The 23,979-nt window shown below is 44.5% G+C and overlaps 1 protein-coding gene across 11 annotated transcripts in view; it reads left to right on the forward strand.

The window, feature by feature from the left end:
- Positions 1 to 23,979, forward strand: part of Tec (tec protein tyrosine kinase) — a 108,877-nt gene that overhangs the window by 62,546 nt on the left and 22,352 nt on the right. For 7 of the 11 annotated variants that reach the window (XR_015636833.1, XR_015636832.1, XR_015636831.1 and 4 more), the window contains 6 exons: positions 12,993 to 13,097; positions 16,114 to 16,195; positions 16,834 to 16,962; positions 18,859 to 18,896; positions 20,403 to 20,575; positions 22,879 to 22,944. Coding sequence is in view for 8 of the 11 variants with exons in the window: in XM_087584445.1 (XP_087440571.1) it covers positions 12,993 to 13,097; positions 16,114 to 16,195; positions 16,834 to 16,962; positions 18,859 to 18,896; positions 20,403 to 20,575; positions 22,879 to 22,944 (593 nt within the window). In the remaining 3 variants the exon portion in view is untranslated. The remainder of the gene's footprint in view (positions 1 to 12,992; positions 13,098 to 16,113; positions 16,196 to 16,833; positions 16,963 to 18,858; positions 18,897 to 20,402; positions 20,576 to 22,878; positions 22,945 to 23,979) is intronic. The other 4 variants (XM_087584449.1, XM_087584448.1, XM_087584447.1 and 1 more) reach the window with 1 other exon arrangement.

Below are 23,979 nucleotides of genomic sequence, written 5' to 3' on the forward strand. Positions count from 1 at the left end.
TGAAAATATGTCCCAGGCTGTGTGGCAGAATCAGGAGCGAAGCGCAGTCAGGATGATCCCAGAGCCACCACACCAGTGGTTCTCAACCTGTGGGTCATGACCCCTCTGGAGGTCACACATCGGATAAGCTGCATATCAAATATTTACATTACGATTTATATGGGTAGCAAAATAGCAGTTAGGAAGTAGCAACAAGGTGATTTTATGGTTGGGGGCCACCACAACATGAAGAACTACATTAAAGGGTCACAAAAGGTTGAGAACCACTGCTCTACTCTGTGTTATCCCTGGATAAGTCTCTGATCCCTTTTGGCCAGCCAAATTATGCATTTGCATAGGAGCCTAACATGGACTAATGTTGATGTTCGCTAGCATCCAAGGCCATCGTTAGAGCCTTCCTGACTGGTTAGTTCATGCCTTTGAACTCTTATTGCTTGAGTAAAGAGGAGAAGCTTTAGCCAAAGGTGTCCCCTGCTTTTGTTCTGAAAGTGCTCAGGGCCTCTGGGTGAGTCAGTGCCCACTCTGGTTTCCTGCTGTAAGTGAGACAGAGCTTAAATAGCTCAAAGGCTAAAAATAGCCCAGTCACATGAAGCGTCAGTCATCTTTTTAGAAAAGATTTGCAAAACCTGAGGAAGTCAAGGTAAGCCGTTTGGTTGCAAACAACAGATGTTGAAGCCAGACACAGTGGCACAGGCCTGTCTTCCCAGAACGTGGAAGACAGATGCAGAGGAATTGCTGCGAGTTCGAGTCTCGTCTGGTCGACACAGTTTTCAGGGCAGTCGGTACTTTATGGCTAGACCCTGAGTCAGAAAAACAGAAAGAAGAAGGAAGGGGAGGAGGAAGAAGAGGAGGAAGAGGAGGAGAGAATAGATGTTGGGGGACAGTGGTCATTTCTGTTGTCCTCTTAACCTCTTAGAGAGCTTACTTTATCCCTAATTATCTCAAACCAGATTCTCATTTCATTTTATTTGGTGAGGTAACCGACGTTTGATAACCGTCCTCCCATGAGCCTTATTGGAGTCTTGAAGGTCACAGTGACTGAGTCTAGGGTCCGGTGCTTCACCTTTCCCAGGCCACCTGTGGGTTTAGAGTATTAGTAGCTAAGTTAAGGGAGCACTTGTGTTCCTGTAGCCCAACTAGTTCACAAACAAATGAGACTCAAATTATGGTTATTTCATTTGGCTTTGACAATTACTGGGGGGTCAACCCTAATCTCTTCTTCTAACCGTTGGCCTGGCTATCTCCCCAGCCATGTACCCCAGATACTTGATGTTTCTTCTGGCCACATGATCATCATCCATCGTCCCCCATGGCGGCTTCCTCTCTCTTCCTCCTTCTCCCCCTGGTCTCTCCTCCTCCAAACAGGTCACTCCAAACCCATCTACCTCTAAGTAATCCCTCCAGTAATTGTCTGTAGCCAAGTTTACTGAATCAGTAGATTTAAATCAAGGAATAAGGTTTGCGCAACAAAAGCTTGTAAACAGAGACCTTCAGGTTTAGAATTTAGCATTACAATACATAGCAACAGACCAAACCTCAGTCTATTCCAGCTTTTTTCCTAAAGGAGTTGACCATTTAAATTCTTTCTACAAACCAACAGAGCTCTCGATGCTGTTACTCATCACATTTTGTAGCTAGAAGAGGGGGCAGAGAGAGCTTGAATCAGTTGTTCAAGGAGAGTCCAGACACTGGTCGCATTCTCCGCCTTCAGCTCCCAGTTACAATTTCTTTATTTCTCTTGATCGTGTGTGTGTGTGTGTGTCTGGAGATCAATCTCAGGCCCCGGTGCTTACAAAGCAAGCACATTGCCAACTGATCCATGTCCCCAGCCTCCCTTTGATGCAGCTTAGTCTAACAGTCACACAGATACTGATGGTTTCTAGCCCTGAGAGCATCTTGGAACTAAATCTCTCCAACTCCTCATGCTTTGCACTCTAATAGTCTGTCTTCTTTTCTTTTTGGGGGAAACTCTTATTTGTGATTTGAAATCTGACTCAAGGAAGTACCTCCTTCATGATGCTTTCTCTGATCTGTCCCTGGGTCCCACTGCTATCAGTGGACTATAGACGTCCTTCATCCTTGGCTGTCAGGTTGCCAGCTCCCTGTGTGTTACCAGCAGAAGCTGAATACATGTTGGGTAATGAAGCTGGAAGGAGGAAGGTGTAGGAGAGAGAACAGGTAGTGTAAGGGGAGTCAGTTATTAATCCCTACTCATTATTCTTCCCAAGAGACATGGAACTTTGACTTAGAAGTGGACACTCAGTGTGACCCCCCTCTTCCTTTCATGACAAAACACTGTATAAATCGTGATGTTTTTAATCATAATATCCATAAGCCATATAATCATCTTGGCAATCAAAGTTGCCTATCAAATCCTAACATTTTCCTAGAGCAACACCAGATGTCAGTTGCACTTTGTTGGGAACTAGTGGCAACGACACCAGGCATGCCTCCACCCGCTACCTGTTCAGTCTGGCACAGGTAGCAGGTACTCCACAGAAGGTCACTCAAATAGGAACAGCCGTAGTGGTAGGTATACAGGATGCTTGTGGTAGATGAACAGGTTCAAACTGTACTGAGCAGAATCATTTGAAATAACCAATACTGGAGACTTGCCTATAAACATGGCCGTTTGTGATAACGTGACCTACTAAGCCTTTAGTGAATTAGCAAGAGAAACCTATTCTCTAGGAGACCACTTAAAAGCTGGCACTAGGCAGAAAGGAGGTTTTAGATGTGTTCACTGATTTCATGACAGTAACCTATGTAATTCCTTGAAGCCATCTGAGGCAGCTGTGTCTGGGCGTGTCATGTGATTCTATGCTCTACGCACCAGTGTGGAGCTGGAAAGAGCAGAGTCAGCCATTGCTGCTGCTGTGTAGGGCTCTGTTCTCAGAGCACTTTGGCAGTGGATGGTGCTGAGAGGCTTTTTTGAGGATGGAATGGGCAGATGTTCTGTAATACGAACGGAGAGCTGACTACATCATCAAGCAAGCTAAAGTGGGGATGAAGAGTTCACATGTGCCTCAGCTGCGAGAGCCAGTGAGAACCGGGGAAGTGTGTAGCCAAGAGTCAGCAAAGAGTGTAGCTGGGTAGCTTGGAGTGCCTCTACAAACCCTTTCTACTCTAAAAGGTTTTCTTCCATTCATGGGAGGCCCAGCTTCATTTATCCCTAGCTAATTTCTTTTAACCTCTGTGCTCTGTTTGTCCAAGGGTGACAGGCAGATGCTAAACCCACCATCACTTTGATAGAGTCCATAGCTCTTTGATTAACAGTGGAGAACTTGGAACGGAATGGTGGATGCAAATTGCTGTGTGCACTTGACCTTTGAGAGCCCTTGTGTAGATAGCAGGATTGTTGGGTTTCCAAGGCTCATTTCCTGTTTTGAGCCCACAGTGCCTATCACCCTAAGAATAGCCAGTGAGTTGGTAATGGCAGTTAAAATATGTGTCTGTGTCTCAGTTCTGTCAGCTGATTATAGACCCTTTCTATATTCCCACAGAAAGTTATTAAAACTGGGTTTCTGACAACTTTGATCATTTAGCATTTGATAAGCATTTATTAAAATGCTTTTGAATTTTTAAGTTTTTAATGAGCATTTTTAACCTTTTATTATGGCATATTTCCAACATGAGACTGGACAGAACAGTATATAGTAAACCCCGTTGTACACAGTAAGCAGCACATGGCATGTTCTGCCTGTTCCCTGTCCTGGCTCATTGCCTTGTGGTATTCTCCACCAATGAGCCTTCAGAATACAAGCTCCACAAGACACAGGGTCTCCAGTTTAAGCAAAGGCACAATGCCAGCTCTGTATTTCTGAATGTACCAACAGAACTTCCTTGATGCCACCAAGTCTCCAAGCTGAGGAAGAAATTGCTTTTAAAGTAACTTTATAGAAATGATAGGGTGTGTTACAAAAAATTACTAAAAGTTGATTTTTTTCAACACCAATTGAAAGGATACTATTAGAGGCATTAACAGTATAGGGGCTTACAGTTCATGATTATCATGGCCAGAGCATGGCAGCAGGCAGGTAGGCATGATACTGGAGCAGAAGCTGAGAGCTTACATCTGATCCACAAACACAAGGCAGGGGATGGCGTGGATTTTATAACTTCCAAGTCCACATTCAGTGACCTATCTCCTCTAACAAGGCCACACCTCCTGATCCTTCCCATACAGTTCTACTAGTGGGGATGAAGCATTTACATATATGAGCCGATGGGAGACATTCTCATTCAAGCCATCGCAGCCAGTTTTACCATATTTGGGGGGAACCTGAACTCATGTCCCAGGGTATCCACAGAAAGTACTTCACTCACCGAGCTGCCTCCTCAGACCCAGCAGTTTAGTATTTTAATGGTAGAGAACCATGCAGATAGCAAGAGAATAGCATAAGTCCGGGGACAGCTTATTTGGAGGGCAGGTTAAGGCTCTGCTTTTGCAGTGCTCTCGCTGGCGTGGTTCAGTTTCAAATAGTTCATGTTTGCAGTCTACACTTATCTGCATGCCCCTGTGTCTGTGTTCCCTTCACAGAGGAACTTTCCAGGTTATGGGCACTGTAGAGGTTAAGTTCTCAACAAGCTGTGAGCTTCTCAACTTGGACCTTTCTAGAAACCTAGCCCTGGGGCAACCCCAGGGTAACACTGTAGGGAATACAGAAGGACCGTCACTAGATTAGCCACTGGCTGTGGTGGGGATGCTGAGCACCAGGATTGGGATTGAGTCCCAAGGACTGGGTATTGTATGCTGTGCATTTCGTTTCCATACAAAAGCCCCAAGGCTAGCCTCCTGTCTCTGAGTTGGTAGTTGCTCACACAGCCCTCACACACCAAGCACACACTTAATCTGATGGGAGAGTTGGCTTATGAGTCTAGTTATCTCTACTCTCATGAAGATATGAAGTGTTAGAAAGAGAAAACAATACAGAGCACACGGAGATAGACAGACAGGCAGACATCTCCATCACAGAAGTAAAATGCTACCTGTCAGTGTGTATTATAGAAACTGAATCCAGAGATGCCTGTCTTCTCTGCTGCTGCTGCTGAAAACAGTGAAGTGTTCTGTACTGGTCAGCAGTGACCGCCATAGCAGAGGCAGGGGAGTGTCCCGACTGCAGTTACTGGATCTGAGAGGATTTTCATGGGACTGTTAGACACAGTGATGTGTGTCTCTAGGACCTGTAATTGCCTGCATTGGCACAGTCTTACGTGAATATTATTCTGTGATTTTAGAAATGGAAATGAAAGTTTTTTGCCTTGAGTTTTTTAACATTGTGTTTTCATTCTGGATAATTAACTAGTTCTCAGCCAACAGCCCGAGCAGGAACCATTTTTAAAACCATAATCCTTAAAAACCACAATCTTCATTTTTATGTGTTGTTAATAGAAAGGCTTTATTTTTATTATTGTTGTTATTGTTATTATTATGGCAATACTTATCAGATGGTCCATATTAGAAGGTTTTTGCGCTACTCTAGAACCTCATTCTTATTAAAGAGAAGCCATCAACCATCAAATTAGAAAAACTTTTATTTTTTATTTTTAATGTTTTTAATTCTAGTTGATTCTAGTTTTTCCTGACCCTGGAGGGGTCTGGATCAAATTCTTCCCATCAGACACAGGAGCAGGTCACAGCCACCCAGCACTTTCCTGCCACTCCCTGATACTGGTCCCTGCCACACTTGTACCTCGTTCTCGGAATTCTGCACAGGTGGAAGAGGAAAAGGCCCTAAAGAATAGGCCTTTGGTGTCTCTTTGAGATGCTTAGTAGAACATGTCCCTCACCTCTAGATAAGCAGGCAGGACCTCTGTGCCCTTCCCACGGGAACTTGAACTTACATGGCAAGCACTTTTTCTCCTTAGCCTGGGAAAAGATCTGCTTTGAAAGTTTCCAGGGTTAACACATTGTGCTGTGTATGTCTTGACCTCTGCCATGACGCTCTGGTGCCTTCGGCTTTCTGGAAGGACATAGAATCAGTACACTGAGTGCCGCTGGGTGAAGCAAGGTCAAGGCAAGATTGCATGTTACGATCCGGACGTGGATTGTCATGGAAACGTGTGGTGGATGTCGGCACAAGCTTTGGTGATATATATATATTCTTGAGGACTGCAAGATCTAGGAATTGTACATTTTGTCTTTTTAGTTGTACCCATATTTTATTCCCTTGCCATAATATTTCATATACATAATTATATATTTTTAGTTTATTTTTTCTTAGTCTGTGTTCTCTAAATGCCTCTGTCCAGGGCATGCTGTGTCAGTGTCTGTCTTGGATCTGCCCGTTTTAGCCGGTTAACAAGGACCTGAGGCTGGCAGGATATGAAACTGTAGGTCGCTGAGTGGCCTAATGGTAGTGTAGCAGTGAGTGTGGCAGCCGGTTGCTCATAGCCAGCCCTGAGAGGAAGGGCGGGAAGCTGTACGTGGCCCACAGTCAAGCAGAGTGCTCACCCGGAGGATTGCTTACAGAGAGGGATTTGGCTCCAACAGACAGCCATTTTATCACACACACCCAAATGTGTTGTCAGCTTAGGCAAAGTTCATATCTTGTTTATATTTAGATTGTTAATTTGTTTTGGTCTGAAAGCTGCATCAGAGCTAGAAGTATAACACCTCTATGTTTTGTCAACACATAGCCAAGTGATATTAAATGTGTATAGCATTGAAGAAGCCAGGGCTGGATTCAAATTCTGGGATGATTGTGACTTTGAGTAAATTAATTATATTCTCCATGGCTTGGTTTCTTCATGCGTGAAGTGGGGTGGCGAGAGTTCTCATGTTATGGTGCTGTGAGAACTTCTTGGAGGTAATATGTGCACAAGACCAACAGAGTAGTTCACCCCTAGTAAGTGAGTGTTAGCAGGGAGTGCCGCTGAATTACTTTTCTATAAGTGCCCATAAGTATTCAAGCTCGAGAAATCTGCTGATGGGTTAAAGTATTTTTAGGTAAAAGTGTTTTGAGAGACTTGGGCTTTCTTTTGGCTTGTGATGTTCAGGTGGCCTCAGAACCTCTCACAGACGCCCTTTCCTGGCAGCTGTTACAGTGAAAGGTGATTTACCAGTAAATGTGTGTGTGTGTGTGTGTGTGTGTGTGTGTATGCACATAAGTATGTAGGGGATTTATTATGAAAGATTGATTATAGGAACAGGCTTCTGTGACCATGGAGTTGAGAAGTCCCAAACCCCGTCATCTGCAATCTAGAGATTCCAATGCCAGTGATGATTCAGGTCAGGTCACGTGACTTGAGAATCTCAGGAGCCAGGGGTGAACTCCTCCATCCTTAGCAAGAAGATTGAGTCCTAACAGGGAGCAGGCTGTGCCAATCATCTCAAAGCCAAGAAGCCGGAGCTCGGCTGTCCCAGGGCAGAGCAGATGGGTTTCCCAACTCAGGAGCAGAGTTCACGCTCCTGTTGCGTTTCTCCTTCTGGGAATACCAGGCAAGATCAGCATAAGGAAGGAGAGGAATATTTTGGCTCATAGCTTGCATGCATCCATCATGGTGGCAGGAGCTTGAGGCCACATGCCGCTGGTCACACTGCATCAACAGGTTAGAGGTATTTTTGTTTCATGTATCTTTTAGGCACAGTAACCAAAACTTAAATGGTAACTTTGGCTCTTATGCCAAGCACTGCTGTGTCTACTGCATATGCACTGTGAAAGAGCAGAAACTTGTATCTATACAGAGGGCGGGCCTGAGCATTTCCAGGTCCTTCCAAACATCACAGCTGCTGGTTCAGTAGTCGCTCAAACCCTCCCCAGCTTTCGCATGCTCTGGTCGGGTTGTCTTTTGGTTTTCTCTGTCATGGCTCAGGATGATACTCAAACCCCAAACCGTTTATCCCTGTTCATGCACAAGGCTGTGACCTGATTCCCCAGTCCCACAGTAACAGCTAATAATTATTAACAGCAGCATGAAGAGTGACTGCTTACCGGGAGGCCAGCAGGGAACTTGCTGTACTTTAGGTGACACAATGAGATTCTGATCAAGGCTTTTAGCAATGATGCTCAGGGTGAGCCAGGCCCAGAAGAACTTTCAGAGGAAGAGTGAGCACTGGGATGTGGTGGGAAGAGAGGTAAATGCTTTGAGAGGATATATAATGTATATATCTTCTATCCAATCTATCCATCATCTATCTATCCTCTATCTATCTATCTATCTATCTATCTATCTATCTATCTATCTATCTATCTATCTATCCATCATCTATTTACCTATCTATCTATTCATCATCTATCTATCTATCCATCATCTATCTATCTATTTATCTATCTATCTATCATCTATCTATCCATCATCTATCTATCTATCATCTATCTATCCATCTATCTATTTATCTATCTATTTATCTATCTATCCATCATCTATCTATCTATCATCTATCCATCTATCTATTTATCTATCTATCCATCATCTATCTATCTATCTATCTATCTATCTATCTATCTATCTATCCTCTATCTATCTATCTATCTATCTATCTATCTATCTATCTATCTATCCTTATTACTCATTGAGATTTACTCAGGATAGACCCCAATTCCTCAGCCTCATATGTGAGCATTGCCTAATATGGCCTCATACAGCCTTTCTTTGTGTCATTTCCTACGCTTCTGATCCACCCTGGGCTCAGCCACTGTGCTTTGATTTCAGTTCCCCAAATACTCTCCGAGCTCTGTTGTTTTTGCAGCCTGGAACCTTCCTTGCTTTGCTCTACAGAGAAGCTGTTATTTATCCTTTGAAAACCAGATCGGTAGAGCGCTTGCCTAGGAAGCACAAGGCCCTGGGTTCGGTCCCCAGCTCCGAAAAAAAGAAAAAAGAAAGAAAAAGAAAACCAGATCGGGTGCTACTTTCTTAAAAGCCCAGCTTCTCTATTCACCTCCGTCCTTTCTCACTCCCTGATGGATCAGGAGTCATCCTCTTCTTCTACCCACAGCAGACCCTCTGCCCTCTCCCCTAACCTCGAGACGTCACACAGCCCATGGACTGACTGAATAAGGCAATGAAGGGACAACTCAAGTGCAGCACGGGAGTGTGGGTGTGTGCAGGACTTGGAGCTGGAATTTCCGGATGCTGGGAGCTGCCCGCTGTGCTCTGTGGGTGGTGGGAACCAGCAAGCGCTCTCAACTCCGCCTCTCCAGCCCTTCAAACTTCCAGCTGTGAGATAGGATAGGAAACACTGGGAAGAATTAAGGGGTCCTGGAAAGAGAAAGAAGCCCCTCATTTTGGAGTCATTTCCTGCTGACTGAGCGTCCAAGAAATTTCTGCACAACAGATAAAATCAAGATAGCTCGCAGAGATAATATCCCACTAAGGACCATCATGCAGGGGTGTTCAAAACAACACAGGAATGTGGCTTACTTGGAGTCACAGTGTCTTTGACCTTGATCTTAACTGCATTAGTACTCCTCTCTGATCCCTGAAACCATTTCACTGATAAAAGCAATTCATTAAGAGAATCACATAGAACAGTTCATTTGATTTTTTTAAACTTAAGTTTAAAACTTTGTGGATTCTTTTTGTTGTTTGTTTTTGTTTTTGTTGTTGTTTTGTTTTGTTAATAAAGGTTTTCTTTGCTTGTTCTGTGGAGTGCTGGGATTAAAGGCTTGTACCACCACTGCCAGGCTTTAGCCTTTTTTTACCTTTCAACCCTGTAAAGCATATCCTTTGAATAGTGTAACTAAGCCACAGAGTGTGGTGTTAGGGCAATCAGGCTGCGACATCTCTGCCACTCGCTGTCTGGCTGGATATCTCCTTCCGCCCTGACCGGGCCACTTGCCTTGGGTTCTTCAAAAAGCTTCATCCTTTGGGAAAGAGGACAGACTAGCAGAGGGCTCTTCTTCACCAAGAGTATTGAAATGTCTGCATGCCTGCTAGAAACCAAGGGAAACCTCGGAGAAGACACATCCTGGAGTGGTCTCCCTCCTGCTCCTCCTCAGACTTAAAGCTTAAGTGCACATCGTCTCTTCAGTTCATATTAACTCTTACTACCACTTTTCAAAATTGTTAACTTTTCTTCAGCCTGACGCATCCTGAAATTCTTTTCCGTGGATTCTGGGAGCCGACTTTACCTGAGTGAAGGCACTCACAGTGTCTTTGTTGACACACTTCCTGTGGTGCTGGAAGATCTTTGGAGCTGAAGGTCCAAATACTAATTAGCACGTTGGGAAATTTTCACAGAGGGTGTGTATAAGTTACACACTATCAAAGTCACCCTGTTTTTCTGGAGATAGTGACCTAACTCTGACACTGGCCTGTAGTAGCCATGGCTGAAGTGATTTGAGGCAGGCATTTTGGAGACAGACCACGCCTTCGTGCTGCAGGGCCAGCAAGAATAGTCTCCCAAGGGTAGAACAAAGATGGAGTAAATGCCACCCTGGCCTAAAGCTAGTACCTCTGGGGATGAGGGATGAGGGATGAGGGTTCACAGGATTTCTGGGATATTTCTCAGCTTTCTACAATGAACACACGTGACTTGGTAATAGAAGGACAAAGCTCTTGCAATTTCTTTGACCTGTTAGTGAGTGCAGGCCCAAGGAGCAGGACGGGAAACCTTGCCTGACTAACATTGTGTATCAGGTCATTTACAGGGCCCCTGGTCACCCTTCCCTCCTGCCTTTGGCTGTCCTCAATCACTCTGGTCTGCTTTGGAGTTTTTACTTAGCAAATAATTCCGAGACTGTTTCTTTAAGCCAGACATCCTTGTAAGCACTTCTGCAGTATTAGCTCATTTAATCCTCATACTGTGCCTGTGAGGTTGATACTGTTATGAGTCCCATTTTTCAAATGGGGAGTGATGTAGGAATGTGATTTTTTTTCCTCTCATGGCTTGTTTATTCTGCTGGGGTCTCTGTCTCTCCCATCCCTCCTCTGACACCGAAGCCACGGTTCTAAACATCTTTTTGTCCTTACTGTTTGGAGACAGTTTCTCTGTGTAATCCCCGACTATCCTGGCAGTCACTCTGTAGACCAGGCTGGCCTTGAACTAACAAAAGTCTGGCTGCTCTGCCTTCAGAATGATGAGATCAAAGGAGTGTGTCACCACTGTCCCCCTTTTGTCTTGTGATTTTTTTTTCTCTCAACACCATTATTGGTACAAGGTAGATGGTGGATTGAGAAACCAAGGGGAAATGAGAGAAGCAGCATCAGGATGACCCAGAGGCAAAGCTGTCATAGGACAGTGTCGGTACTCTCTTGGTTAGAAGGCAAGGCAGTCTAGCAAGTCCGCCAAGCTTGGTCATCGCTGACCTTTTCTTTTTGAGGTCGCCTCTAGCCAACTGTGGGGGTTGAAGGTTGCGGAGTGGTTAGGAGAGTGGGTGGGAAGGAAGTGTAAGCTGAACATTCAGCTATTCTCTCAGAAAGGAAGGAGAAGACCGATGGCAGTAGGCCAGCCCACAGGCAGGTGCTCGATCTAGATGTCTATAAGCAGAAGCAAATACTTGGAAGAGAACAACACCATAACCTGTTTCTCCTTGTAACCCTGCTGTCCTGTAACTAGCTGTGTAGACCAGACTGACCTTGAATTTGAACCAGGCTTGTAGAACTTCCATGCTCAACATCCCCACTGTCCAGTCTGGGACTTGACTCCGTAGTCCTCCCATCCCCTGCAGCTTGGGCATCCCAGGGGCCAGAGGGCTTCGGCAGCACTCAGGGACTTCTGCCCTCTGGGACTGTTTTCATCTGATGTGAGCTGTAGTCTCATCACCCACAGAATGAGGTGAACAGGCCTTCCTTATGGGATGCTGTGAGCACAGAGCTGAAATGATAGCTGCTGTCTTATAGCTACCGTGTCCTTTTTAAGGAAAAGACAACGCTAAGATCTTAGAGTGCCGCTGAGATGCAGGAGGGAGACCTGGGAACCTGCACTTGGAGTGGCTGTGGGCCTTTCTGTAAAGCAGTGAGAGTTAACCCCTGAGGGAACGGTGAATCGGGAATGCACGTGGCAGGCAGGGCTAGTGGCCTCTGGAATAGACTCACAAGACCGGAGAGCAGCAGTGAAGGCCCAGTGAGCTGTGGGGACGGAGGACAGGCCATCCGTAGCCCCCTTCAAGGGACCAGGAACAGAACTAGAGATGGATTAGAGTATCTGGAGGTAGAGGGGAGGGAAGGAGAGAAGGAGAAAAGGAGGGAGAAGAAGGAAGGAAAAGGATAAAAAGATGAAGGAAGGGTAGGAGGGAGGGGATAAATAATGAACTGGCTGAGAACACACACACACACTCACACACACACACACTCACACACACTCACACATACACTCACACATACACACATTCACACACACACATACTCACACATACACACACACTCACACTCACACACACTCACACACACATACTCACACATACACACACAGACACACACACTCACACATACTCACACACACATACTCACACATACACACAACCACACACACACTCATACACACATACACACAATCATACTCACAAATACACACGCTCACACACACACACACACACACACACACGTGGGGTAACAGGGAAATGAGGCTAGTGGGGGGAAGCTGCTGATGACGTGAGTAGGGGCAGGTTTGAAGTGTTGCCCCTTCAACTGAAACAGGGGTATCCCTGACTGTCCTGGAACTTACTTAGTAGACCAGGCTGGCCTAGAACTCACAGAGATCTGCCTGCCTCTGCCTCCTGAGCACTGGGAGTAAAGGCATACTCCTTGCTTGTGAAGTCTTATGTCTAAAGATGTCATGCCGGCTGGCCACCGAATCCCAGAGATCTGTCTGCCTCCTTGGCATTGGGATGATAAGTACCTCCCTGTGCCTCACTGTTTTCACATGGTTTCTGGGGCATCAAACTCAAGTCCTTACGCTGGTAAGGCAAGCACTTTACTAACTGGGCTATCTCTGTGTTATCTTGCCTGCTGTAAGTTGTAATCTTCTGAGTCAGTAATTTTATCATCAACTGTAGTCGGTCAATAAATAGTTTTCTTATGTGACACGTCTCCTCTTTCTCTTCTCACAGAAAAAATACAGAAAGGGATTCATTGATATTTCAAAAATCAAGTGTGTGGAGATAGTGAAGAACGACGATGGGATCATTCCCTGTCAAAATAAATTTCCATTCCAGGTGAGTTAGCAGCCGGTGCCAGGGTCTGTCCTGTTCCCATCCCACATCACAGTTTCCTGTTCTGGGTTTCCTGGCTGGTTTTCAGGGTGCCTTTGCCACCTTCATAGTCCTTCCTTTTCTTCATCGACTGCGTAAGTCTTTGGAAGCCATTTTGTTTTCCTTTTAGCTGTTGTAGTTTACCACTGGTCCTGAGTCACTTGCTACACCCCAGGTCTTCACTGCGGGTCACTTTAACCAGGGAGCACAGAGGAGTGGGCACTGGGACTGAACACAGCACACTGGGGTTGTTTCTGTGACCGTGAGAAGCTAGAAAGTAGCCAGAATGAGTTATCTCAAGCAGAAATGAGAAGAAAGGGCTTCTTTTGATGAAAAGGGGCACTAGTGGCAGTTCATGTTGCTAGAACTACACAGCAGTCCTGTCACACAGATGGGGCAAGCATTCTGCTGTTCTCGCTTATGACCAAGGAAAGTGAAGCTCACGGATTGTAAAAGGCTCCTTGAGAGTCACCTTGTGAATTGAAGAACAGCCAGGGACGTGTACTGGCGAGCAAGGAACAAAAGCAAGTTCATTGAAAGGATCTGGCATGAAAAGACCCTTCAGATGAACCTTACAGGGAGAGGCACTGTGGGAAAACAGGAGAGTGCGGTTGGTTCTTGAGAGAGAAGGATGTGCAGTGTAGCGGTGCAGTGGGGTCCTGAATGGAGAGAGAGACTTTCAATTCTACATAACAAAGAGGGTTTCTGTGAAGGAAGGAGACTGGAACCCTAGAATCATCCCAGATAATCAAACTGTCTGAGATGCCAACTAGATGTTTATTATTCAGACTAAGGGCAGTATTTCTAGAAATTCTTGTACAAAGGCAAAATGCCCCGTTACTAAGGTAATAGTGAGAGCTAAATCTGCTCCATCAACAGAGATGCTGGCTGCTAGGCAGGTTAAGCCAGGCAGCATCTGTAACGTGTTTAGATCAAACTAGAGAGCCAATAAATTATTCCACTAAACAGATTATTATTATAACAACACTGTAAATTGTGGGATGGTCCAAGCACAAGCTTTCCTTTCCAGATAGGCCTGCCAATTCAGGATGACTTTCCTGGTGTACTCTAATTCATTATTCAATTATTCAGTACCGAGCTGGCGGCACAGACACCTGGGTAAGATGTGGAAACCAGGTAGCAAGTATGAAAGTCTCTCCAAGTGTCCATTTGCGCTGTGTCTCTGGTATCCCTCTTTCTGTCTTACACTGTGACATTTCTAGATATTTCTTAGAAGTAGGCTCATGTCTGACACATTTTTTTGTCTTGGGTAGTCCCACCGAAGTGTAACTGTATGAAGTGAATGGGAAGGGTTGACCTGCCAAGCTGGGCCAGGATCAGCTGTGACCAGTGAGACAGTGGTTCATTTTTTCACTGTGATGGGTATTGTCTGGGTTGAGAGAGGTTTATAGTAGAACACATTATGTTTTAGTCAGTCAGGTCTGCCTCGAGACAAACCATTAAGGGTAATGTCTCAGAGCAGTGACAGGATCCTAGGTTAATTTTCAAGGCTTATTATTAATATGAAATTACAAAGTAAGACTAATCATTCTCTTGGAGCCACCTTGGAAAGACACCTAATGTGTGGGAGCCTGGGCTTAGGAGTTGAAATCCTTACCTTTTTGCACTACCTACAGAATGGTAATAGACAGTTAGGTGGGGCAGGGTTAGGGTTAGAGGACACTGTTTTCAGTCCCTACTGCATGAATGGGGCCTGCTGAAGTTATACAGCAGGGTAGGGTATAGTGAGAATTCTGAAAATTTGGTTTCTTTAAAAAATACAAATATTGTAAGAATGTTTTCACTTTAAGCCCGGGTGCAGGGACATAGGGCTGCTTTGAAGCAGCTGACTATGATTTGCCCCGTCCCTCAGCAGGGACGTAGGTTTGCCAGCTGCAGATAGTTTCTGTGGTTGTGAGGTGTTTGGAATTCTGGGAATTTTTCGGAGGGTCTGTACATGCTAGCGCCCTGATAGCTGAGATCGTTGGTTGTCCAGGGGGTTGTTTGCTGTTTGTTAGTAGCTGGGCTCAAAGAAGAAGGAAAGAAAGAAATTAGATTCAAGGATCTCTATTTCTCTATCTCTGTTCTTTCCTTCCTTCTCTCCCATCTAGTGATGGGGGTAAAACAGGGTGGTGGGGATAAAGAGTAGGAAAAAGAGGAACCCACAAAGCAGCAAAGGGCAGCTACTGTAGGTCTTGGCTGGGCCCTGATGGCGAGGTTGAGTTAATAGCCTGGAATTGAAAGACTCAGATTGTCAAAGCCTGCTCTTACATCTACTAACGGGGCAAAGGGAGAGACAGGGATGATACTGAAGCTCATTCCGATGATTTTTTAGGAAAATGGTGGATTCCAAGAAGCCCCATGGCACTAAGGTTATCCACAGAACTTTAGTCAGTTAAGTTGAGTAAGTGCCAAGCTCAGTGAAGCATCCTGATGGCTCATCCTGATGGCTGTCGGTACCCGTTTTCCTCTGTGAAGATACAATCCTGGGTCTGGGCAGTCAGTAAATTCCTTGAAGACCTGAGCTATATCTCAGTACCCACAGAAAAAGAGCCAGGCATGGTGCTGTGTGTTTTGATTCCAGCCTGGGGAGGAGGAGGCAGGCAGATCCCCGGGGGCCTTCCCACCAGCGCCTAATCTACTTGGTGAGTTCTAGGCCAGTGAGAGACCTTGTCTGAATACATTGGGTAGATGGTGCCTGAGAGACAATATCCAAGGTTGTCCTCTGGCCTTGCACACACGCACACACGCAATACACTTTCCACAGTCCATTGTAAAACATACATCCAACTTGATGAAATTAAGAACTAGATGCGCTTTTGTAACTAAGGAATCCAGTTCCTTTGGAAACCGTACTTCTGAAGTATGGACTCGTTTTCAGCCATCCGAGAGGAATGTACCGAGTCTGCCGTACTGGGGATGCTGCTGTGGAAGGGCTGTGTCTGAGGATCATCACCGCTCTCGCTTTGTTTTGTTCCAGGTTGTTCACGATGCTAACACACTTTATATTTTTGCACCTAGTCCACAAAGCAGGGACCGGTGGGTGAAGAAGTTAAAAGAAGGTAAGAACCGATGCGTTTTATGTAATTTTAGGACATCACAGAAAAAAAAAAACCCAACCCAGAAGTATTGCTAGCATAGCTCTTGCATGTATAATAAATCATAATGAGTATCTCTCCAAGGACAGTTTTTGTAAGTGAATACACATTGAATACAGCTTTCCTTTTTAGGATCTTCTTTCTTTCTAGTTTTTTTTTTTCCTATGAAGAGCATTTTTCTATTTATTGCACCGTGTGATTGGAGGTGATAGAAGCATAGGCTCTTGTGACAGGCGGATTTGCGTTTCCTAAGAAACTTGGTGTGGATGGAGTCACATATACAGGACGAAATGCTTAAATGTTTTACACAATACTCCTCACTTTGACGGAACACAATGGAAGTGGGTAGCAATCCACCATGGAGTAGCTGCGATTCGCTTCTCTTCACATGCGTGTTTCCCACACAAAAACAAAAGGAGGGAGGAAGGGGGCGACAGAGAAAGAACCATCCAGCCTTGCTGAATACCGAGTGTATGCTATCACAGTGGCATTCTCATAGCAAGCATGTTGGTAGAGGAGGAAGTGACGATCGACAGTTACTCACCAGTAGTTTTGGTTTGTTTTATTTCACTAACCATTATTTGTGTGTCTGTGAATTACAGAGATAAAGAACAACAATAATATCATGATTAAATATCATCCTAAATTTTGGGCTGACGGAAGTTACCAGTGCTGTAGACAAACGGAAAAACTGGCGCCTGGATGTGAAAAGTACAATCTTTTTGAGAGTAGTAAGTATTCGTCTGACTGTTGAGCTGTGACGGATGCATCGTGAACGTGCTGTTGGTGTTGGGAGAAGTGATGGGATTTTGATGCTGGTCCAGTGGAGCACACAACCCAGAAAAGTACATATGCAGGGCACATACAACCTCTGAGAGTGATGGTGTTTGTGTAGCTGTGGGACCTTGCAGAGGCGAGGTCTCTTGGGGGAGCTTTTATTACAACAGTGAGGCCTGTTAAAATGAGTCGGTTAAAAGTGTGGACCATAGGTGGTGATGCGTACCTGTGATCCCAGGCTCAGACTCCGGGCAAGAGGCTAATTCTTTACCCAGGACCCCTATAAACCCTTACGTGAGAGGCTCTTAGTCATGAGTGAAAACCACAGAGACCAAAAAACTACTAGTACTGAGGAGGGTGGGATGTCCTATGCTGTCACCCTGCACTGTGACTACCATGTGAGTTGCATCAATGCAACTTCTGGGGAGGGGGATAGTGGCCATTTGTCAGGGCTGTTGCCTTGGGCAAGAACAGCTCCCATTCTGTGTCCCTCTCTCTGAATCTTCCTGGGTAGTCAAGCTGACATTCACCTAGCACATAAACAAGGGGGACCTAGGTTCCAGGCTGTTGTTAATGCATCCCTAGGTAAAGCCCAGCCTGACTTGCTGTAGAAATGGCTGAGAAGTTACAGTTAGTTAATGTTACAGAGACAGGCAGACGGCCCAGATCTGGCAGGCATGATTCTGCGGTGGCCCTGCTGGTGGCTGTAGAGGTTGTCCCAACTCTGCCATTCTCTCTCCTTTGGTCTTGGAGTGGGATTCAGGGTGCCTGCCCACAGAAGGTTTTTACAGGGGCAGGGTCTAAATTGGCCCACCCCTTTGATTAGAACTTCATCCACGTTCACTCACTGGGTGAGCATATGTCACACCAAACTCAAGAGCTGTGGAGGGGCCAGAGCTGATGCATTTCTCAGTGTCGTCATTACAGTGGTACCACCTTATCTTCAGAGGATCTGTCCCTAGTGCATAGGTCATACTGAACATTATATACACGCTTTCCCGATACATATACACATACATACCAGCCATAAAGTAATTTATGATTTGGGCACGGTAAGAGATTAACTATAATACATGAACAACTCTAATCTCATGTGTATTACAATACACACACTTTCTTATTGTGTTAGCTTAGTAATACAAACATTCATTTTTTTCTTTCCTTATTGAGAACTTTCAGCTTTTCAGATCAAGGGTCCATTTTTTTTTTTTTTTTTTTTGGCTTCTCTTTGGTGTATCTGAGTGCCAGCACTGCTGTGCTTTCATTCGGACTCATCAGTTAAAAATGATTGATAGGCTGTGATACCCCACAGTTGGTATGGGAGCCACGATGGTAACGTGACTGACTAATGGAGCGGTTAGGGGATGCAGTGTGGATGTGCTGGACCAAGGGATGATTCATGGCTGGAAGGGTGTGAGCAGACAACTAGAAATTTTTGTCACATTTCTCAGGAGAGTGTGCAAATGAGAGTTCATGAGTTGCTCCGTTTAGTGTTTTCACGCCATGGCTCTCACGCTGGTGCAACTCAGTCTGTGGGAGGTGAAGCCACAGATAAGGGACACCACCCATAACCGCCTGTGTTTGTTCATCTGTTTTTTCCATGGTGCTACACATGGAGCCAGGGCCTCATACTAATCAGCACCCACTCTGTCAGACCCTGGCTCCAGGTTATCTTTTGATTCACCAAGAACAAGTAAGAGGCCAGATGATCGTGTGGAGGCAATCTGAGGTCCGCTGTTGGTGTAGGTTGGTAGTTGGGCACAGGGGCTCCCTGTTGGAGTGCTCACACTGGTATCTTCTGTCCATTCTTGTGAGACACCATTGTAATCCATAGTTATTGGCATTTACAGGTATAAGAAAGACCCTGCCTCCTGCACCGGAAATAAAGGTGAGTGGTCTCTGCCTTTACATGTTATGTCTTTTTTGTGTGTCGTTTTAAAAACATGCTACCTCCTTAGCCCGGGAGCTACAACTGAGCTACCAGCCCACTCCCAGCTCCCCTTTTAGCTCCGGGATCTGTGCTACCAGCACAGACCTGGCTTCTCCTTCCTACTCACCTTTGCTCCTGGAGGGGTAGTCTTCCGAGCCCACTTCTGAGACCCTAGAATCTGTGGATAAAGGACACACAGACAGCTTTATTATTTTAGAAGTTGCTGGCCAGGCACAATTGCTGGGCATAGATATCTCCTGCCTGGATATCTCTGTTTCTCCTTCTTCCCTAAACTTAGTGGCTTGTATCAGCTAGCCCTGGCCAACCTCCTTGGCCCCGCCCGTAGTGGAGGCTGAAGGCCTTAGCTGCCCAGAGACCTTACATGACTGCTGCTTTCTTTTCATTCCAAAGCATGGCAGAAAATGTCTCCTCTCCTTCGCTGCATCTCCTTCCCTCTAGGGACCTTGAAGTCCCACCTGTACCTTCCATCTAGCAATTGCCTGCCCCACCCTTCTTTATAGACAAGTCAAGAACCAATTGGGGAACAAGACCTTAGCGGCAGAACCTCCCCTAACATGTCTTTAAGTTGTGTTTGAAATGGGTCTGTGATTTATTGACTATGTTCTGGTCAGCCATGTACTCCTTTCTTCCAGGACCTGAGAAGCAGTGTGCTGGAGCGCATTTGAATAGTTCTTATTAATGTCAACACTATCAGTTCTTTAGCTTTTGTTGTTGGGGGTCAATCTTATCATTGTTACCTGCAGGCATTTGGCTGTAGATTGGCTTCAGGAGTTATTTGGGGGGGGGTGTGACATTTTAAAGGCATATTTCTTCCTTAAGAACACAGCACAATAAAGAGTGGCTTTAGAAATGTAATGATATGCCCGTGGAGTGGGACACAATAGAATACCTTGTACTTTGGACCTGGTCAGGACCTTAACTGATAAGAACCATGGGTGACTGTGGGTGGCTTGCTTAGGACTTATTTCATAGTATCATCATAAAGAATACATAAGAAAAGATGTAAGATCCTAAGCATGTGCTTTACACACTGAAGGGACAGGGTGTGCATGCTCTGAGTGGGAGATCTATTGACAGAGTCCGTGATGCACCACTGGTCTCCCAACACGTGTGGGCCTCCAGTCTGCCTAGAACCTACTCGTGAATTCTCATTGCCTCTCTGGAACATGATCCCTGACCTGAGAATGAACAAGCAATTGTCGAGCAAAACCCTTGTAATACTCATGGCAGGCTTTGCTTCTCCCAAGTATCTTGGACTCCTAAAACATTGTCCAACAGCACCAACACTGTCACAGGGGACTCACCAAGCTTCATTGGGTGGGTTACGCTAGACCTGAGGCTTTCCTCTAGGGTGACTTGTGACTCCTCTAGTGTTTTACTGCTGTGCTTCACGGTTCGTTTCAAATAGAAGCTGAACTTGACAGTGTTGTTCTCTCTGCATAGAGAAGGCCTCCTCCACCAATCCCTCCAGAGGAAGAAAATACTGAAGAAATAGTTGTAGCGATGTATGACTTCCAAGCAACAGAAGCACATGACCTCAGGTTAGAGAGAGGCCAAGAGTATATCATCCTCGAAAAGAATGACACCCATTGGTGGAGAGCAAGAGATAAGTATGGGTAAGTGCTTCATTTGTGTGCGACTCTCAGTGGGTGTGAGTTATATGCTGAGGGAAGTGTGAACACTCTAATTGCTTAAAACAGGCCAGTCTGGTTGCCACAAGTGTATACTTTACTTGGCTCTCAGGATCAAATTCAGGTTGTTTGGTTTGAGTGGCTGATTCCTTTACCCATTAAACTATCTCACTAACTCTGAAGTATATCCTTAGTGATCACTCAATAAATGCAAATTAATCAATTACCCCCTTCCAGGAGTTTGAATATATTATACTTAGTTCTCATTCACTAAAACTGTTCTGTTGTCCCTCCCTCCCTCCCTCCCTCCCTCTGTCCCTCCCTTCCTCCCTCCCTCCCTTCTTTCCTTCCTTTCTTCCTTCTTGCTCCCTCCCCTCTCCTTCCCCTCTCCCTCCCTTCTTTGTATGTGTGTACTGGGATCAAATTTGGATCACACATGCTACACAAGTACTCTACATTTAGCTACATTTTTTGTAAGAAATAATATATTGTAATCTCTCTGTATATTCACAGTATAAGGGTACAACTTGTTATTTGAATTTCTCATTCTTTGTAAATGTGTATATAGGTATATACATGTATAAAATACAAGTATATATGTATATACAGCAAACATTACTTATATAGGTAATTTAAGGCTTAAGGGAAGTAACCATTGGTATGAGCCCCACAGCTGACTTGGATGTCTCCTGTGGGTTTTGTTTGTTTGTTTGAATTTTTGTTTTGTTTTGCAATAGCCCTGTCCACTTTTCATTTTTTAATCTGTTGATAAGACAAGTTTATTTGCCTTATAAAAATGAACCGGGGTTGGGGATCTAGGCCCTGGGTTCAGTCCCCAGGTCTGAAAAAAAAAGAAAAGAAAAAAAAAATGAACCACCATCTTTATCAAGTGGACCGTCCCCTTCTTGGGATGTTCGACACACCTCTGTGTCATCTCTGTAATAGTTTGTAATCTGGTTGGTGGTGGAAGCTTGGTCACCTTGGAGGTGACCCCTAGCTGTGCTGTTGTCAGTGGTACTGAGATGGCTCCTGGTTCTCATGCTGTATTCCCTTGATGTTAGCACCCACTGATGATTGCGATCTAGAGCTACTCTCTGCGTTCCATTACAAAGCAGTGCCTGCCTCTGATGATCACAGTGGTACCCAGTAGCTTTTCTTACTGTCCTGGATTCATTTGTTGTAGGTTTTGATCCAAAGTGGTCCTCATTCTGTAGGCTTAGGTCAGTGGTTACTGCTGCCATTTTTCTTTTCTTTCTGGCTCAGTAAAGTAATTCACCTTGTATTTTTCCTTGCCAGACCTGCAGTTTGATATTTCAAAGGAATTCTGCCTCCTTTCAGTCAGAAACAGTGTTTTATAGATAACAGGTAGAATTCTGGGATTCTTTTTGCTGGTATACTGTCATTGCTTCCAGGCTTCTGTTGCTTTGGAAAAAATGTTTGCCCACGTGTGATGCGTGCCACGCATGCATGTGTATGATGGCTTTTACTAAAAGGTTCAGTACCAAATAAAACATTATAAAGCTTCTACTTTTAAAAAAATGTATACACGAGTATCATGGCTCCTGCTCAACAATGCTATGTATGTAGGAGTCACGGGGGCAAAATGGAAGGTTCCTTTGTACCACACAGGCCTCCTCAATTCCAATCTCTCAGTAATTGTCCTTTTAAACAAGTTTCTCGTGATACCAATTCAGAGGGCGTGTATCCCCCCCGGATGCTGTCCTGCAGGGCTCGCTAAGATATTAGAGCAGCTGGAGACTCCATTCAATACTTAAACTTTCGTGATGTAGTAGTTTCTTTCTTTTCTTTTCTTCTTTTTTTTTTTTTTTTGGTTCTTTTTTTCCGGAGCTGGGGACCAAACCCAGGGCCTTGTGCTTCCTAGGTAAGCACTCTACCACTGAGCTAAATCCCCAGCCCCTGTAGTAGTTTCTTTCAGGCATCCATAGAAACGATCATTTCTTGACCAGCATCATGGAATATTGGCAAGTTCAGACCCTGATGCTGACTGACTTTGGGGGGGCCACGAGAGAACATCTTAGTCTAGTTCTTGCTTTCCTCATGAGAAATTGGGTATTATAATGTCTGTATATCTATAATCTTTGTGAGGATCAAATATTGATATACATTGTAAAGTGCCAGACAGTACAGATGTATTGGATTATTGGGAATAGATGGGTTTTCACATAAACTTTAGAAATGTTTATATGAAATGTGCTTTAGAAAACCAATTACCCTTTCTTAAACAAAAAGTAAAGTCATTTCTGTTTGTTTGCTTATCTTAATTCTAGGAGTGAAGGATATATCCCAAGTAATTATGTCACAGGAAAGAAGTCCAACAACTTAGATCAATATGAGTAAGTAATCGTTTACCCCGTAAGTGTGGAGAACCAGAAACTATTGTTTTTCTAGTTATGTAAGACATTTTAAAGAGGAAGGGATGACCTCAATGTCTTTAGAAGGTGCCAAGATATCCTTAATTCTGGTGTCTGACCTAGTAAAAACCGGAGACTTGTCTCTATAAGACATTCTCTTTGAATATCTTGTGTGTGAACACCGTTACTTTAGAAGTCACAGTTGAACTGGGTTTGAACAATCACAGCTCAGCTGAGTTTGAAGTAAATATCATTGTTCATTCATTCAAGGTAAGGGGACAACATTTCCCAGAGGAAATGTCTCATTGTTTCTTTTTTCAAATGAGAATAACACTGTATGATTATCATTTTTTTAAAACTTTGAAAACAGGAAAAAATATTATTAAGAAAATATTATGAATAAGAGTTGACCTTTGTCACTAACGATATTTTTCTTTTTCCACTAAGCAATGAGCGGGTTTTGAGTTTATTTTTCTTCCTGCCATTAAATAGTCTTTGAAAATATTTTCATAGCTGCATTATAGCTCATTCAGTCATAAATTTATACAATATTTATTGAGTTCTTGGCATTGATCTAGTGTTGGGCGAGGTCCAGTGGCTACAACCAGTATGTGGACACAGCTGCTTTCTTACTGAGGTATTGGATTCTTTCAGGTAGTTTTGCTATTAGTAAAATAAGTGGGAGAACCTCTTTGCTGTCTTAAACCATCTCTCTGACATCCTTTGTGGAGACTCCTGGTGGATGCTGCCCAACTACGTTAAAGGAACACTTTACTTCCTATGCCCACAGGCAGGGCATAACCAGATTCTAAGTGCATGGCCCATGTGCATCAGTGCTCTCGTGGCCCTCCTGAGGCAGGTCGTTAATATGACATTCATTTCCTTAAAGCAACAAGAGGTTCTCTATCCATCTCACTGTGATGATATGGGCATCTCAAAATCTAGAGGACCACCAGCGTCTAACAGCCCCAGCATCTGTGGCATGATCTCTTAATGTGATACTAGAAGTACACATGT

Source organism: Rattus norvegicus, chromosome 14, assembly GCF_021556685.1.
Source record: "Rattus norvegicus strain SHRSP/BbbUtx chromosome 14, alternate assembly SHRSP_T2T, whole genome shotgun sequence".
NCBI lineage: Eukaryota > Metazoa > Chordata > Mammalia > Rodentia > Muridae > Rattus > Rattus norvegicus.